Source organism: Castanea sativa, chromosome 3, assembly GCF_040712315.1.
Source record: "Castanea sativa cultivar Marrone di Chiusa Pesio chromosome 3, ASM4071231v1".
Taxonomy (NCBI): Eukaryota; Viridiplantae; Streptophyta; class Magnoliopsida; order Fagales; family Fagaceae; genus Castanea; species Castanea sativa.
Window position 1 is genome coordinate 50,833,024 of NC_134015.1, and position 18,981 is coordinate 50,852,004.

An 18,981-nucleotide genomic window follows, 5' to 3' on the forward strand; every position below is an offset into this window, starting at 1 on the left:
AATTTGGCAGGTATAGCGATTGAGTAGAAGGTTTGCATAATCTGGGGACTATAGGTGTAGCTGGAAGAATAGAGGGATGGCAAGAGGTAGTTGTTGAGGTAGTCATTGCTTCCAAATTCCAATATTGCTATCGATTTTGCCAAATATTGGCTCAGCTAATTCGTCCCATTCATTATTGTTCTTAATTGATTTAATGTGATGGCCTGAAAATGTAACACGATTTCTTGATCAGATTCAAAGGGGATTTTGAAGTTTCTAGGTCTTGTGAGGAGTTTTCTAAGGGGCTTCACTTTTGATCCGAGTAACGTTATAAATTTGTATAAAAATGTGTTTTTCTAATGTCCAAGAGTGAGGTGGGTAACGGGGACCAAACTGAGTTAATTACAGATAAACAAAGTATTAAGTTTTAAACCACGAGTAAGCAAAGTGCAAATGAGTCAAACCATAGGCGCGTTTACTATAATTTGCCCAAAATAATATATATTATTTATAACTTGCCCAAAGTAATATATATTATTTTACGAAAAATTCTTAGTTACTCCCGGAATACGAAAAAATAATGTTCTCTCCTCTCACATTTATGATGGACCTCACCATGAATTTAATGAGTAGGCCCCACCATAAATGTGAGAAAAGGAAGCACCATTCTTCATAATCCGGAAGTAAATAGTTTGTTTTTGCACAGTGTAAAGTGCAGGTAGCTGGGCTCGAACTAGGTCGGAGTACACCCAATTGAACCCAATACAAGCACCTTGAGATCGAGAGCCCAACCAACTTGGCCAACTCCCTAGGTTGTTCGTAATAAAACATAATCAAACAACAAAAGTTTGGAATAGCTATTACATTAGACTGCCTACTAAACATGCCCTTATTCACCATCTAATCAAGACACCAATAGGTTGGAATGCCATTATTTTCTAAACCCTAACGCCATATCTGTAACCAACACAATAGACAGGCGAAACAAAGAACAATGAAAGCGAAAACATGGTAAATTCTGCCATATGAAGATGCTCTTTGTTGTTCTCTTTCTTCAATCTTTTGCAGTTTTTCTTCAACTTCACCAACAGATTTAGAGACACGATCATCTTCTTCTTCAAAAGTGCCGAAAAAGGTTGCTAGTCTTTCCGATGTGGATTGTTGGCTTTCATTCAATGAATCTTCATTTCCCTCATAATCATCATCACCCTCAAAAACCAAATGAATCCCCCAATTCTTTAGCTCAACCCCCTTCATATGTGGTGGGTTCCTCGTTGTCACATGTATCTTATAACCATCTTTCAACGACCAAATAAATGGATGATCGTATGGATATCGACACAAGTGAATTTGATCTTCATTTGTCTTTGGTATTCCATTTAAGTGCAATGTTGTTCTGTATATCCAGTAATCCAGTTTGCGGATCTCTGCCTGAATGTCCACTATTGCCGGGAGACGATATCTAAGGTCGTCTGAGATTTCCTGATTGAGTGAGACAACAACACCTATAATAACACCTTTGATCTCACGGTTTTTAAGGTTTGTAAATCTAACTGCCTCCTGAGAAAACCAGCTTGGAATCTTGCTTCCAGGCATACTGAGATTGCGTATATTCCTCAAAGAAATCTGCCAAAAGAAAACAAGAGTTCAAACCTTTTTCTTTTAGTTTTTTAAAAGTTGAATACAATATTGAGAGAGAGAGAGAGAGAGAGAGAGAGAGAGAGAGAGAGAGAACCTTAGACAGTCTTCTCTTTACGCTTGAGGGGCACGCATTGCAATTACTCATGTACAAACTTTTCAAAGACTTCAAGTTTTGAAGGCCAGGAATATCCACCACTTTCTCACAATTAGTAAGGTTCAGGTCACGTAAACTTTCCAACTTTGAAAGATCAGACACAGTTTCCAATGCGATACAATTTGCAACATCCACCTCTTCCAAACTTGAGGGAAGTGGAGGGAGAGATTTGAGCTCCTTACAATCAGACAAGATAAGTTTTTTGAGGATGGACAGGCCCCTCAGACTGGAGGGAAGGTTGCAAAAATGATTGTGGCCTAGCCTCAAAATCTCCAAGGACGACAACTTCTCAAAATCATCAGGAATTTTACCAGATATTTCCAAAGCACGAGCGTCAAAATCAGCCAGCAAGGACAGATTTGAGAGAGATTTTGGAAGTTCAAAAGGCTTAGGTTTTTCTTTTGTAATGCAACTAACAGAAACTTTGGGAGCACTGTTATCAAGCAGTTCAACATGAGGTTTCTTTGCCATTCTTAATACCATTAAGCTTGAGAGCATCCCAAAGCTTTCAGGTAAATGTGTCACAGCAGTTTCCTTCATCAACAATTGTTGCAAGGACTTTAAGTTTCCTATTGAAGCCGGAAGTTTACGCAGCTGATTACACTCATCCAATCTTAACACAATAAGATTTTCCAACATTCCTATAGATTCTGGCATCTCACTAATATTAGCTTCAGATATGATCAAAGTAGTAAGTGTCATCATGCTTCCAATTGATTTTGGCAATGTTCCAAGAGATTTACATTTGTTCATCTCAAGCTTTTGAATTACTTTCAAGGCACATATCTGATCTGGCAGATCTGTCATTGCTGTCCCATCCATCTTAAGCTCAACAATAGAATCCAATCCTCCAATTGAATCAGGCAGTTTGCTAAGAAAATGATTCCCTCCAACTGATAAGAACTTCAAATTTGATATCGAGCCAATAGACCAAGGTAGTTCTTTGATTGCAGTACCATTGAGGAAAAATCTGGCCAATGATTTGAGATTACCAATGGAGTCAGGAATTCTGTTCAGTGATTTACAACACATTAAACTTAGTTTCTCAAGGTTTGCTAAAGATCCAATGGAATCAGGTACTTCCTCTAACGCAGAATGGTTAAGGGAGAGTTCTTTCAGAGAACATAACTTTCCTATAAACTGGGGCAGCCTTTTAAAAAGTTTGCAACCATTTAAACTAAGCTTTTCAAGGTTAGTAAGGTGGAAGATTGATTCAGGAAGGATCACTATAGCAGTTTCATCAAGGAGAAGTTCTTTTAAAGATTTCATGCTGCCTATGCTCTCTGGCAGTTCTTTCACCTTTGAGCAACGTGAGAGGATAAGGCTCTCAAGTTCTTTCAGGCCAGAGACATCACTTGGAAGTTCGATAAGGTTTGAACATTCTCTCAGATTCAAGTGAAGTAATGAACTCAAGCTCCCTACTGATTCATGAATCTTAGTCAGCCTACCACAGCGCTCAAGAACAAGCTTTTCCAAGGCTCGATGTCCAGATAAATCTGGAACAGAAGCTAGATTAACGCAACCAAGGAGATTCAAAACCATCAAGTTTTCAAGCACCTGGCAAAAAAGTTTTCTTTTAAATTTAAAATAGGAACTGCAATCGGAATTTTGCAATCAAATTTATAAGCTGAACAAAGCATTATTAGTTAAGCAGTTTTGGGTAATTTAGAACAGAAAGAAGAGTAGGAGGTAACAAAAAAAAGCCAGCCTAAACATGAAAGTTATAGCTGTAGTTCATGCATCCTATTCTTGCAGTAATGATACTGATAATTTAACTCAAACATTAATGATAATCACAAGGAAAATTTTAATAAAAGTATACCTTGTTATTGTAGGAACCCCACAATTGTTCAATTTTGCTTTCTGATAAATCAAGTACAGCAACTCTGCAAGGAAAAAAATCAGAAGGAAGACTTTTCATGGGGCAACCTTTCCATTGTAGCCACTTCAGTTCAACAGGAAGATATTTGAACTTCCCTTCCATATTCACATAATTTATTTGGAGCAGTCTAAGATTCACCATGGTTTTAAGGGAATTGGTGAAAATTAAAACCTCTCTCTCTTTCTCTGCTCGATCTTCAAGATAACGTTTATACCTTTCCTTTAAGTATGTGACTGCTGAGGTGAAATTGAGGTCCCTTTGAAGGTTATACCAAGAAATTGTATCACCACTTGGATCCTTGGGAGATTCTTTTAATCTTTTCTCAAAGTCTAGGACAATGCCTTCTATACATTGTGCTCCCTATTGTCAATCAAATGGAAAGTATTAAAGAATCAACAGTAGAGCCAAGCTAGAAGGAAACAATTAACATATTATTGAGCACCTAAAATTTTCATAGAATATAGACTATTAATGGACTGAGAATTTATTAGAGGCTACTAAAAAGGTGGCAACTGGAATCCAATTTTTTATTAGGAGGAAGAATATTAGGATTTTTATTTTCTGAAAAAACTTAATTTGTAATGTTGGTTGCCCTCTTTTCTTTTCTTTTCCGCCTGTGGGGGCAGGGGACAGTAAAGACATGTAACATGCAAATGGGCTGAGGCTTGGTATTGCCTTCATACACACATGAACCATAAAGAATAATTAAGAGAGATTTCTTGATAAGAAGTATCATACTATAATTGGTACCTTCTTATCCTTCAAGACAGACATGATCTCATTACGATCCCAGAGTCTAGTACGCATGCCAGGATTTACAATGCTGTTTTCTCGAACAATTTGTCTTCCCATGTCTCTAACTTGATCGTGCATCCACAAAATATTGTCCTCAGTAAGCTTAATTAGTGACTTTGCTGTGAGGACTGAGACTGCTATCTCAGCATTAAGTCCACAACCCCTCAATATGTCAATTGCATCTTCTCTCTTCATTCTCATTTTAACAAATAAACAGGCAATATCTAAGAATATACACTTCTCTTGTTCATCTAATCCATTAAAACTTATCATCAACACATCCTGAAGATTGTGTGGACGAATCTGTTTTAATTTTTGTAGAGCATCTTGCCATTCTTTTTGTCTCCTCTTATCGAACAGAAAAGAACCAAATACTTCTAGAGCCAATGGTAGTCCTCCTGTAAGAGACACAATTTGCTTGGACAAATCCAAGAAAGTGCCTGTCGGTTTCTCTCTTCTTAGCGCATGGTAACTAAAAAGTTGTAGTGATTCAGATGAATCCAACTCTTTGACCTCATAGAACTCAGTCACAAGATGCTTAGATAATACTTCTCTGTCCCTTGTTGTAATAATTATTCGACTTCCTTCATAAAACCATTCTCTGTTACGAATTAGAGAGTTTAGTTGGTTTATGTTGTCAACATCATCCAAAACAACAAGAACTTGATTCTCATTTACTCTCTCTCTGATAGCACCAGCATTAACCTCCCTTATGGGACCAGATGAAAGATCATTAATAAGTTTATTTTGAAGAGATACTAAACCATTGTCTTGGGCTGAAGTTTCTCTAACATCTGAAATGAAACTCCGGTGCTTAAAGTGACCAACAAGTCTATTATAGAGAGCCTTAGCAAGGGTTGTCTTACCAACCCCACCCATCCCATGAAGTACTAGAATTTGAACGCCATTGGATTTAACATCTAATGATTTCATCAGTTTTTCAACTCGAGTGTCAAGTCCAACGGTGTATGCAGCCACACCCACCGGAGTATTGCTCAATTCAGTCAAAACCCTCTTGACCAAACCTTGAACCAATAGTGGTTCTTCACTGTCAGTAAACATGATTACTGCATTAGGATATAAAATGCCACAGGCATGGAAATAATGTAACATCTCAAATAGCAATAGAAATGACTTGAATAGGTTGTGTTTCTTGTTTCCTGTTTGATTACAAAGAAAAATTGGTTTCAACATGAAATAGAACTCCAACAAAATGGGGCAGAGAGAATGGTAAATTCCCCTCCCAAGTGAAGTTAACTACTTATAAGTTATAACTAGTTTTGTGATATGCCAAACCATCCTTTTATTCAAGAATCAAAATGACCATTCTGCACATGTGAATTAATTTAGACCTTTCATTTAAGACTTTTTATGTTAATTTTTAATTTTTCCATATTACCATTACATGAGATTTCACACCCTTTACATCAAGTACCAGCTTATCCAAATATTCATTCTCAAGTAGAGTCTTGCCTTCTCTCTTTTCTTTCCATTTGGAATTTTTTTTTTTTCAACTCATTAGTTTCAGCCACAAATCTATTGTACCTTTTCTTTTTTCTTCCAATTTTATACTCTTAGTACTAAGATTTTAATTTTGGACACCATATAATGGAAAAGTAAGCTTAAAATATTAAGAAGTCAGAAACAAAGAGAGAAATCACATACATAAGAATAACTTTTAAAAAATATATCAAATTGAGAAAGATATGTAGTGAAAAAGATATTGGGAGCAACATGGAGGGAATGAAATAGAATCATTTTATGACAATATTACTATTAGATTTCTATTTTAAAATAAAGAGTTGAATATACAGGGGTATTTTAGGAGTTTTAGTAAAAAAATCATTAAATCTAATTCCATTCCCTTCCATTCTTCCCAATTTTGGGAGAAATGAAAATTTGAGGTTTTAAGGGAATAGAGAGGAATGAGTGTTCCTTCCTAAGGATGGCAATGGGGCGGGGCGGGGCCGAAAGATGGGGTCTTCGTCCCCGTCCCGCATGGTTTTATCTTGCCCATCCCCGCCCCGCATGACGGGAAAATTTTCTCACCTCATCCCCACCCCTTAAGGCCCCGCGAAGCCCCGCCCTATCCCGTAAAACTTTACTTTTTACTAATTTTCATTACAACTAGTACAATTTTTTTTAGTGCAACCTATTTCATTAAAAAAAATATACTTAAAATTACAACTAAATTTATCCCATCAAATCAAATCAATTTTTAAAAAAAAAATTGAATAATATATCTAAGTGTTTAATAAAACAATCACAAAAAAAAAATCTCATAGTATAACACAACAAAATAAAGGCAGAGAATCACATTAGATAGAATAAAATAAACTAATATTAATATATTTGTTTAAATAGTAGGGTTTAAGACAATGAAAAATTTACAATTATAACCCCTTAATAACACGGGGCAGGGCAGGGCAGGGCGGGAATGGGGAGGGACAGGGTGGGTCTAAAAAGTCTAAACCTATCACTGTCTTGCCCCGTAGTGCGGAGCTAAAATCTTGCCCCATCCCCACTTCACCACATTTGCGGGGCGGAAAAAACTCACCGCGGGCAAAGCGGGGAGGGGCGGGAAAAAATTGCTATCTCCAATCCCTCCTACCCAATTCATTCCCTCCCACTTAAACTCCTAAATAAGGAAATGAGTTTTTCATTCCCTCCATTAAAACTCCCAAACAAGAAAAATGAAGAATATTTTAAAATTATTCTTCTCATTCATTTCTATTTGAAAGTTGAGTTACTGAATCTGACCATGAGAAGAAGAAGCAACAGGAAGTTCCAACACTCCAACGGTCACTTTTGTTTAAAAAGAGAGCTGAGGTGGCATTTAGTTAAATGAGACTTTTATATTGACTCACGTGTGTTCAGTGTGGTGCTCCATCTGATCAGAATTCAGTCTACCTGACTTGCTCTGTTTCTCTCAAGTTTCCAAATTCAGATATTTTGATGGTAGATATTTATAAATATTTGTACAGCTGTATGGTCCATCGGTTAGGAGTTTGTTAGAGTTTGTTAGATAGAACCTTCTAGAGTAGTACGTGATGTGTAATATATAAACAGAGGATACGTTATGTAATTCATTTCATGCAAGCTTAATAGAATTCCATCTTTTAACTCTTTGTTCTCTCTCTCTGTTTCAACAAATCCGCCATTATTAAAACCATCAAGCTTGCTTTTCTTCACTATCCCCTCCACCCGTGGGTGGAGGCATTAGGAACGTGTACAAGTCTTATTTAATTCGTTTATCAAAAGAGTCTTATTTAATTCCACCGAGTCTTGAATATTTATATAGCAAAACCCAAGTTGCCAATCTAATAATATAAAATCTACCTAATTAATATTTCAACTCATGAACAATCACATCTAATCTCACTAACTACCATTGTATATTTGCCTATGCAATTACTCAATCACGCACGAATCGCAGTCTAGTTCCACCTTATTTGTATATTAATCCATCTCATTAAGATTATATGAACTAAAAGTCTACAACTTAACATGAACGACTAGCATCTAAGCGTTCATTTTTATAACAAAAAATACTAATAATCCAAGGTTTCAGAATGTTTATGTAATTTTGTAGCATTACCTGTTGGTGAAAACCCAACCAGCTCTTCCACCAACAGTTTCCATGGCTTTCCTCCACTTCAAAACCTTGTCCTCCCCAAACCCCTCTTCATGTTTCCTAAAATGTTCTTCGAAAGGTCCTTTTTGTCTCCGAACATCAGACGGGTCGACTCGGTAGAACACCGGGAGTATGAGCCTCCGGCAGTCGCATATCTTGGAAAGTTCCTCGAGGCACCACTTCGACGACGCGTAGTTAGGAGAGATGATGACGATGGAAGCCGCCGAGTCCTCGATTGCCTCGAGCAGACTCGAGGCTATCTCGTCTCCACGGCGTAACCCGTCGTCGTCGCGGAAGACTCGGACGCCATGGTTGTGGAGGGAGCTGTAGAGGTTGCTAGTGAAGGTGTGGCGTGTGTCTTCGCCTCTGAAGCTCAGGAACACGTCCCACTGAAGCCTGAAAGCTCCCGGAGTTGATGGAATATTGTAAGCGGCATCGTCGTCCTCCATTTTTTATGTGCTGTGTTCTTGACTTCTGAGGTGCTTTCTTTCTTCTTCTTTTTTATTTTGAGGGGAGGTACTTTCTGTTTAGAATATTTTCAGCATATTCTTTCATTTTTGTACTGTTTGGATCTTACCTTTGAACTACTTTCTTCTTCTTTCTTTTTTTCTTTCTTTTTTTTCTTTTTTTTTTAATACAAATTTTAACAAATTCTTTATCTCATTTTAATATTATTTCTTCATTCGTTCTTTATTCTTTTTTTATCATCATTTATTCTTCCTATATTCATTCTCAACAATTATATTTTTCAATAAAAAGTGTTATATTTACAATATTTTTCGCAATACTTTCACAAGAATCACATCAAAATTTTATGTGAAAAGTTGTTACTAATTCTAATTTGAACCAACCACTGAAATTATTTTTTTAATCACCAATATTAACTAATAACAATCTATTACTTAAAATTTATTGTGAAAATATTATAGTAGCATTTCTCAATTAAAATTTTTATTTTTTATATTATTTTTGCTTTCATTCAATTCATTCTCATCCACCCACATTTTCATTTCTTTTTTTCTTTTTTTAATTTCTTGTTTTTCTCCTCCACACACGTCCACCTATCTCTACTCACCCCACCCTTTCTTTTCTTTTCTTTTCTTTTTTTTTCTTTTTCTCCCTCACATTCAAGATCATTCCAGATCTAGCAGCTCATTCTTTTTTTTTTTTCTCCAGCTTTCTCTCTCTCTCTCTCTCTTTAAGAAGGAACGGAGAGAATGAGAGGGAAAAAGAAGCTACGAAGATGAGAGAAAAAAATAAAAGAAAAAAAGCAATGGAGATTAGAGAAAAAAAGAAGCAACGAAGATGAGAGAAAGAAGAAAAGAAAAGAAGCAACGAAGATGAGAGAAAAAAAGAAGCAACAGAAAGAATGAGAGAAAAAAAAAATCTGGAGGAGAGAGAAAGTTTTTGAGGTCTAAAATATATATATATATATATATATATATATATATATATATATTGATAGGGTACTGATTTTGCCTATCTTGAAGTCATCCATATAGGTCGTCTGTAACCCAGCTAGAATTGCAAGCACCCTCGAAAACCTTACCTGTAACTACCTCGTCCAAAGAGGAAGAGCCTTGGACGAGGTAAGCGCGACCAGAGAACGAGGCGCTCGTCCAGAGTGCTGACAAGCTCGTCCTAAGGAATTCGTCCGTTAGACGGGACGGCCCCTATCCATGTGCCAAAGTACACTCGACGAGGGAATACTAGGACGAGGGTATCATACTTAGGAAAATCTCCGAACCTAATGTGATAATTTCTTATTCCACGCGTAACTGCCGGGTATCCGTTGGGAAATAGATGCATAACTCCTAAACGGTTATAGAAGTTACGTTTAATCCTTGCGCCTTCTTGAGTCCAGGGGAGGTTCCAATTTCGATAACCGTCTATTAGAATACTATATAAACGCTTATTAAGACAAAGTAAAGGTACGTTTTTTACTACTCCCAAAAAGTTGGAACTCCAAAAACATAGAGAGAAAACTAACTTCGCCATTGGAGGGTTCTTGGCCGGCAGCCCCGGTCACCTTTGATTGCTTTTCTTTCTTTTCAAGCCATTGAAAGAGCAAGTGAGTCATCCAAGCCCGAAGCATCCAGCCTACTGATTTTCTTTGCATCATAAGTTGGCGCCGTTTGTGGGGAACTCTGAGTAAACCAACACTATTCACTGTTCTTTTTATTTGATTGTGTTTTTGTTGTTAAGGGTTACTCTGCCCTAGACAAAAGGCTGAATGGTTCGAACAAGATCGAGGGCTACCAGCCCAGGCCACCAAGAGAGTAGGGATGCATCTAGTAATCCCCTTCGTGATCGCAGGTCAACACCTGTCATGCAACCACCTTCTATTCAACACATACAATCCATGGCTGCCGCTATGGCAAAACTGACACGTCAGAATCGGGAGTTGAATAGGAAGATCAACCTTAGGAGGCAACGCCAAGATGGGCACACGGACAAACGGGCCCCGAGTCAGGAAGGAGAAGGAGGAGGAGAAAATGTCGAGTCCGAGAATCAGACAAGGGGTACTGTTTCAAGAAGAATGCCACACTTGGAAAGAGAGATGGACCAGATGAGGAAATCCATGGATGAGATGAGGGAGAATATGAGGCGGGCAAACCTAGTAGACGATATGGTTCACCGAACGGACTCCCCTTTCACAGCTTTCATCAACAGTCATCCTCTACCCCCGAAATTCAAAATGCCTTCTTTGGACTCGTATGATGAAAATCGCGACCCTTGCGATCACATTGCAACTTTCAAGACGACCACGTACCTTCAGGGGGTCCCAGACGAGATCATGTGCAGAGCTTTCCCCACCACACTTAAGGGACCAGCGCGGGTGTGGTCCAGTAAGATACCCCTAAACTCGGTGGGATCATTTGAAGAGTTGAGTAAGTTGTTTGTCAATAACTTCATTGGAGGACAGCGCCACAAGCGTTCATCTTCCAGCTTGTTGACTATAGAGCAAGGGGAAAATGAAAGTCTACGATCCTTTATTACCCGATTCAATAGGGAAGCCCTGACGGTGGACGAGATGGATGACAAGTTGTTGCTGGCTGCCTTCCACAACGGGGTCAATTCTGACTTGTTCATTCACAAGCTCTACGAGCAGGAACCCCAGACTATGGCCGAGCTCGTCCATTCGGCCCAGAATTTCATGAATGCTGAGGACGCTATCATAGCCAAGAAAAGAAAAAGAGCAGAGCGCTCGGAAGCAGGCCACCATTGTTACTCGGATCAGGGACCTCGTCCCAAGAAAGCTCGGCTAGACGAGAGGAAAGACAAGGATGGGAAAAAGGCAAGTTCCTTCGCTAGGAACCAGCAATATACACCTCTGACCATGCCACTAGAGCAGGTTCTTATGCAGATCAAGGATGATCCGTCCTTGAAGTGGCCGGATAAGATGAAGGGCGATCCTAACAAGCGCAATAGGAGCAAGTATTGCCGCTTTCATAGGGATCACGGGCATGACACGGACGAGTGCTTTGATTTGAAGCAGCAAATAGAGAATCTTATTAGACAAGGAAAGTTAAGGAACTTCCTTGGACGAGATCAGAGAGATGAGAAACTAAAAGCTAAGGTGGAAGAGCCATCATGACCCCACTGAGAGAAATAAGGGTAATTATAGGAGGAAACTCGACAGTACAGTCATCCAAGTCAAGGAAAACATACCTCAAGGTGGTGCAGAACATATAGCTGTCTAGACGACCTCCTAAGACGAAGCAAGTCGATGAGCAGGCTGTTACATTCATGGACGAGGATGCAGGACGACTCCATCACCCACACGATGACGCGATAGTCATCACCCTGCTCATTTTTTATTATATAACTAGGAGGGTGTTGATAGATAATGGCAGCTCTGCAGATATTCTTTACTACCCCGCCTTCCAGCAAATGAGGCTAGGACGAGATCAGCTTCGGCCAGTGAACTCGCCGTTGGTGGGATTCGGAGGAATGAAGGTGCAACCGGTGGGCACCATCACATTACCAGTGGTCGTTGGAACATATCCACAGCAGATAACCAAGGAGGTAAATTTCCTTGTTGTTGATTGTGCATCGTCATATAATGCAATTATTGGAAGACCAACCTTGAATAGCTGGAAGGCGGTAACCTCTACTTACCACTTGTCCATCAAATTTCCAACAGAGCACTGAGTAGGCCAAGTACAAGGAGATCAGTTGGCCGCCAGAGAATGCTACTTAGCTATGCTGGCAATGGACGAGCACATGCAGGCAATGAGTATAGACGGGAGAAGAATCGCGGCGGAGCCCACTGAAGTATTAGAAGATGTCTCTTTGGACGATGACCAACCTGAGAAGTTTACTAGAATTGGGACAAGCATGGAAAAGGGGGCAAAGCGCGCTTTGGTCCGGTTTCTGAAGAAAAGCCTCGATGTCTTTGCATGGAGTCATAAGGACATGCCTGGCATTGATTCGAGTGTCATTACCCATAGCTTGAACGTGTGTCCCTATTCAAAACCAGTGCGTCAGAAGAAAAGGATTTTCGCTCCTGAGTGAGACAATGCCATTAAGGAAGAAGTACAGAAGTTGGTCGCCGCGAGTTCATCCGAGAAGTTTATTATCCAGATTGGTTGGTGAACGTGGTCATGGTCAAGAAAGCTAACGGCAAGTGGCGAATGTGCGTGGACTTCACTGATTTAAACAAAGCTTGCCCCAAGGATAGCTATCCATTGCCACGCATTGACCAGTTGGTGGACTCAACGGCAGGTCACAGAGTGTTTAGCTTCATGGACGCTTTCTCAGGTTATAACCAGATACAGATGGATGAAGCAGATCAGGAGAAGACCTCATTCATTACGAGCCAAGGGATGTATTGCTACAAGGTAATGCCCTTCGGTTTGAAGAACGCAGGGGCGACTTACCAAAGGCTGGTTAACCCTATGTTCCGTCCTCAAATCGGGCGAAATGTGGAGGTTTATGTGGACGACATGCTGGTAAAGAGCCAGGACGAGGATAAACATCTGGACGACCTTCAAGAGACTTTTGATACATTGCAGCGGTACAACATGAAATTAAATCCAAGCAAGTGTGCTTTCGGAGTTTCATCGGGGAAATTTTTGGGGTTCATGGTGTTGCACAGGGGAATTGAGGCGAATCCGGACAAAATCCAGGCGATACTGAATATGGAACCACCAAAGAATATCAAGGAAGTCCAGTCTCTTACCGGACGGGTCGCCGCCCTTAACAAGTTTGTCTCGAAAGCTACTGATAAGTGTTTGTCTTTCTTTAAAGTCCTCAGGAAGGCATTTGAATGGACGGACGAGTGTTAAAGGGCCTTCCAAGATTTGAAGACATATCTCATGACAGCGCCACTGTTGAGTCCATTTGTACCTAGGGAAGAGTTGTATTTGTATTTGGCAGTGTCCCCACACGCAGTAAGCTCAGCATTGGTCAGAGAAGAGGGGAGAGTCCAGAAACCGGTCTATTACACAAGCCATGCAATGAGAGGAGCAGAAGGACAATACCCGATGATGGAGAAACTCGCCTTTGCATTGATCACGGCTTCTAGGAAGCTGAGGCATTATTTCCAAGCACACATCATCAACGTCCTAACAGACCATCCCATAAAGAAGGCAATGAACAAGTTGGAAGCTGCTGGACGGCTAGTACAGTGGGCCATTGAGCTCAGTGAATTTGACATCAGATACCTCCCAAGGAATGCGATAAAGGCGCAGGCATTAGTAGATTTCATCGCAGAGTTCACCCACAGCCAGGACGGCCTAGACAAGGACGAAGGAATTGAAAGGTGGGTGATTAATGTAGATGGATCGTCCGCACTGTATGCAGGAGGAATTGGAGTTATCCTGAGGTCCCCTGAGGGTGACAGGCTGGAGTATGCAGCCCGTCTGCAGTATCAAACTACCAACAACGAGGCTGAGTACGAAGCTCTACTCAAAGGATTGGAGTTGGCTAAGTCCTTAGGGGCGGAGTCAGTAACAATCAGAAGAGATTCTCAGCTAGTCATTAACCAAGTAAATGGAATGTATGATACTAAGGAAGATCGAATGAAGAAATACCTCAGCAAAGTGAAACGACTTGCACGAAAATTTTCAGCTGTAAGTTTTGTTCAACTACCCAGGGAGAAAAACACGGAAGCAGACGCCTTGGCAAAAGCAGCTTCGGCAGGAGTTACAGACGAGTGCGACAACGTCCAATATATGCCGAGCATAGACATCCCTAACATACAGCAGATAGGAGGAGGAGAAAATTGGATGAGTCCAATAGTGATTTATCTCAATGATGAAAGGCTCCCAGAAGATAAGGATGAAGCAAAAAAGTTAAGGGTCAGGGCAGCCAAGTACGTCCTCATAAACGAAGTATTGTACAAGCAAGGTTTTTCCCAACCTTACTTAAGGTGCTTGGCTCTTGACGAGTCAAGTTACGTTCTGAGGGGAGTGCAGGAAGGAGCATGTGGAAATCATTCAGGAGCAAGATCGTTAGTCCATAAGATCGTCCGTGCCGGCTACTATTGGCCTACAATGCAGGCAGATGCTAAAGCCTATGTCAAGGTATGCGACCAGTGTTAGCACTATAGCAATGTACCTAGACAGCCGTCAGAGTACCAGACCCCAATGATGGCCCCATGGCCCTTCGCACAGTGGAGACTGGATATCCTAGGTCCCTTCCCTATGGGAACTAGGCAAATGAAGTTTCTGGTGATAGGAATCGATTACTTTACCAAGTGGGTAGAAGCCGAACCTCTTGCAACAATCACTCAGCAAAACGTGAAAAATTTTGTATGGAAGAATATCCTATGTAGGTTCGGAGTACCCAGGGTATTAGTATCAGAAAACGGACGTCAATTCGACAACGTACCCTTCAGGGACTTTTGCAATCATTTTGGGATCAAGAATCACTATTCCTCACCCTCCCATCCACAGGTAAATGGACAAGCAGAAGTAGCAAACCGATCCCTGCTGAAAATCATCAAGACTCGGCTTGAGGGGGCAAAAAGGATATGGCCAGATGAGCTACCAGGTGTTCTTTGGGCCTATAGGACGACTGTACGAACTCCGACAGGAGAGACCCCTTTTAAACTAGCCTATGGAAGTGAAGCTATCATACCAGCGGAAGTTCATATGGCAAGTCACCAAGTGATGGAATACCAGGAGGAAGAGAATGGGGAACAACTTCGTCTTGACCTCGATCTTATTGACGAGGTAAGAATGGATGCGAAGCAAAGGACAGCAAGGTACAAAAACCTTATGGCCAGACAGCATGATGCTATGGTGAAACCCAGATGGTTCAGTGTGGGGGACCTTGTCCTCAAAAGAGTCTCCTTGGCGACTAGAAACCCAGCTTATGGAAAATTGGGACCCAATTGGGAAGGACCTTACAAGGTAATCAACTGCAAGAGGCAGGGGTCTTACTACCTAGAAGCTCTGGACGGGCGGAAGTTAGAGCATCCCTGGAACGTGGAACATCTGAGGAGGTACTATCAATGATAAGCAGGGACGAGGGAAGTCAGTGGCAAAGTTACAGCTATGATTTGCGTTTTCGCTTATATTTACTATTGTGTTCTTACTACTATTATGGTATGTTATGAATAAAAAGTGCACTAGTTCTTAAACTTTTGCACCGCTTATAGACCAGCTTATGAAAAACGAGGTTATGTATTTTTCTTAGGTATTTTAATAAAGCACTAGCTTATAAGTATGTGCCACGTTTATGAACAATGTTCATGTAATAATATGGTTTGAATCTCTTATGTATTTGATGCATAGATTTAGTTTCCATAACAATACCCACAAAAGGGGCAAAAGCCTAAGACGAATAGAAATCTTCGGACGCAAAAATACTCGTCCAAGGCTTTCATTTAAATAAGGATAAAGTAAAGGGAAATAAGGTAAGGCATACTCGTCCAAGACTTTCCTTTAAATAAGGATAAAGCAAAGGGAAATAAGCTAAGGCATACTCGTCCAAGGCTTTCCTTTAAATAAGGATAAAGCAAAGAGAAAAAAGCAAAGGCATGCTCGTCCAAAATTTCATTTAAATAAGTACAAAGCAAAAAGAAAAGGCCAAGGCCCACTCGTCTAAGAAAGAAAGTAGGCATTAAGGCGTAGCATTCCAAAGATGAGCAGCTAGTCAAGACAAGTAAACATAAATGTTATGAACACCTTACGAGAAGACGAGTAATAATTGCCTAAAGGGCAAGCAAAAGTAATGCAGTCATCATTATCGTCCTAAGTGGGTCGTCCATAAAGAAATCGTGTAGACGATCATTCAACACTTAGAACATTGTTTAAAAGGCAATTACATAAAAGATAAAAATAATGTGTAAACTCGTCCATGGAACAACAATAATAGATAAAAATAAACATTTATTAGAAATTAAAGAGTGGACGACCACCGTCCAAAAACCCTTAGGAAATAAGCCTTGAAAGGCAATTGTTCATAAACTCGTCGGAAGTACTCCAGACGAGGTAAGTGTGCTCTAATAAATTTAAAAAAAAAAAAGAAGAGAAGAAAACACTTTAAAAAAGAAGAGAAGAAAACACTTTAAAAAAGAAGAAGAAAATGATAAAGTCTTCGGATAGCAAGGGCATCAGGCATCGGGGTCGTCCTGGGCAGGCTTGGTCGAGGCATCGTCTTTAATATTGACATCTTCAGAGCTAGTTTGAAGAAAAGAACTAGCAGCACCCCCTAATTGAAGGACGATAGAGCTGAAATCAACCTCTGGAAACTTCTCCTTTGCCTCCATGCGAAAATCTTCAAATCCAGCCACATAGTTGGCGTCTAAAAGGTCAGTTAATTGCTTCGAGGCCTTGAATTCTTCCACAGCATCGTCCTTAGCCTTCTCAAAGGAGTTGCTTAACTCGTCGGTCTTCCTCTGAAAGTGGTCAAGACGAGTGTCTTTCTCCACTATGTCAGCTTTTAGCTCCTCGACGAGGTTCAGCAAACCCTTGGCCTCGTCCTTAGCCTTTGCCGCTATTTCAGCCCAGCCTTTGCAGTTGTCCCTGACTTCCTGTATCCTCCTCTCCAATAAAAGTCTCATCTTGTCCAGCTGAGTGGCCTGTCTGGACGCGGCTATGAACTTTGACATAGCCTGCATAAGCAATTACGAATTTTCGTATTAAGCAAGGAAAACAAGCGTATGACGAGGAAGATAAAAAAAATAAAATAAAATAAAATAAAATAAAATAAAATAAAAAAAAAGAAAAAGAGAAAGAAAGAAAAAGAAGGTTTATGTTCATTACCTTGAAGAGGTCATGAACACCTGAGTGTTCAAAATCTCTCAAGGACATGTTATAACATGCAGCCACGTCCTTGCTAGAAACTGCCTTTTCGAACCTCTACCAAGCCAAATCCTCACTCTCAAGAAGGTTTGACGCGACTTCATCAGGAGGCTGGGACGAGGTAGGAACGCTAGTTTTAGACGGAGTATGGGTAGGCTTAGACAACTCCACGTCAAGAATCTGGACGAACGGCGATTGAGATGGAGGAATAGGGATAGCAGGAGGGACGACCCCAGGCTTGGACGACCCTAGGCTTGGACGACTTCCTATGCTTTGCCCTCCTCTCTTTCAGACGGCTGGGGAGGTTTTCAAGATTAATAGCCTTTGACAGGCTTCTTTTGTCGCCAACAGCAGGACAAGCCCTAGTTTCGGCGTCTTGCCTAGTAGGCTCATCCGTGACTCCCTTACCTTTGTTCTCCTTCATGGTAGCCATCCCTACAAAAAAAAAAAACTGAATAAATCAACAAATGTGCCTGTGACGACATGATTAAGTTGATGGCAAAATCAAAAATCAAAAAAAGAAAAAGAAAAAAAGAGGGCAAGAACTTACGTCGACGGATTGTGATTTCGTGAGCTAAGGCTTCAGGAGAAGGTTCTGGGCCAAGCCCCCAAGTCATGAGACGTTGAAGGGTGACCAAAGAATGGAAGTCCCTCTCTGGGTGAAGACGAGCCTTTTGAACGCGTCCCAAATAAAACTTGTTCAAAGACGGCCTTCTAACACCTACAATAAGGACGAGGAGCTTAGTATAGAAAGACATGTAATAAAGGTAATGTTACAATAGTGATAAGCATACCTTCAGGACGAAGGTTCCCTAACTCTCCTGTATATGGGGCAAACGGATCCATGCTCACCTCAACAGGGTGCCCTGCCCAAAAACCTGAGACGAAGAAAAACTCCGTCTTCCAACTCCTATTCGAGGTAACCAACGACTTTATAATCCTACAATCTTTTCTCCTGGCTGTAAACTGATAAAAGCCACGGGATTGGCTAATTTCAGAGGGTTTGTAGCAAAAAAGGAATTCGTCCACGGTAAGAGGACAATCCCCTTTAAAAACCTCTCTCCACAAAATCTGCATAGAAATGATTAGTCTCCATGCATTGGGATTAAACTGACACAACCCTAAACCTAATCTAGTGAGCAACTCCCTAGTAAAGCATTGAGAGGCAGCCTAAGACCTCCTAGAAGATAGGCTTCATAAACTCCAATGCCAAAGTGAGGTTGACAACACCACTCATCACGGACGGCCAACCTAGGATTTAGCTCGTCTGGAATTTGGTACCAACTCCTAAGGGACGCTAATTTTCTCTCGTCTGTCTTAGCTGGAACCCCTACAGCACAGCTGTATACAGTCTCAACCTCGTCCTTTTGAGTGGACGAGGGCGCATTGGAGGGACCAGCCCCAGACCCAGATGCCATTCTCGTCCTAAATTCCTCCTGAAAGACTTCTAGGGGAACCCCAGAAACATACTCGTCTATGGTATTACCCTTGCTACTACTATCACTACTAGAACCACTATAACTAGTTATGTTGTGGTATTCGTCTATCTCTCTATCAACACTATTACTAGACGAAGAAAAAACTTCTGACATTGTGGAAATTTAAGGGAAGCCTAAAAATGAGCGTAGAGAAAATACCT

The 18,981-nt window shown here is 40.6% G+C and overlaps 2 protein-coding genes across 2 annotated transcripts; both read right to left on the bottom strand.

Moving 5' to 3' along the window:
- Positions 1 to 502: 502 nt before the first annotated feature.
- LOC142627247 (uncharacterized) lies at positions 503 to 8,547 on the bottom strand. The gene is made up of 5 exons (XM_075801063.1): positions 8,050 to 8,547; positions 4,407 to 5,499; positions 3,597 to 4,016; positions 1,715 to 3,331; positions 503 to 1,605 (listed from the first exon to the last, which is right to left on the bottom strand). The coding sequence occupies exons 1-5, from the start codon at positions 8,532 to 8,534 to the stop codon at positions 925 to 927; spliced, it is 4,296 nt and encodes a 1,431-aa protein (XP_075657178.1). The 5' UTR covers positions 8,535 to 8,547; the 3' UTR covers positions 503 to 924.
- Positions 8,548 to 16,944: 8,397 nt separating this feature from the next.
- LOC142627331 (uncharacterized) lies at positions 16,945 to 18,584 on the bottom strand. Its single transcript, XM_075801172.1, has 4 exons — positions 18,137 to 18,584; positions 17,893 to 18,063; positions 17,304 to 17,777; positions 16,945 to 17,152 (listed from the first exon to the last, which is right to left on the bottom strand). The coding sequence occupies exons 1-3, from the start codon at positions 18,417 to 18,419 to the stop codon at positions 17,515 to 17,517; spliced, it is 717 nt and encodes a 238-aa protein (XP_075657287.1). The 5' UTR covers positions 18,420 to 18,584; the 3' UTR covers positions 16,945 to 17,152; positions 17,304 to 17,514.
- Between the last annotated feature and the right edge of the window lie 397 nt (positions 18,585 to 18,981).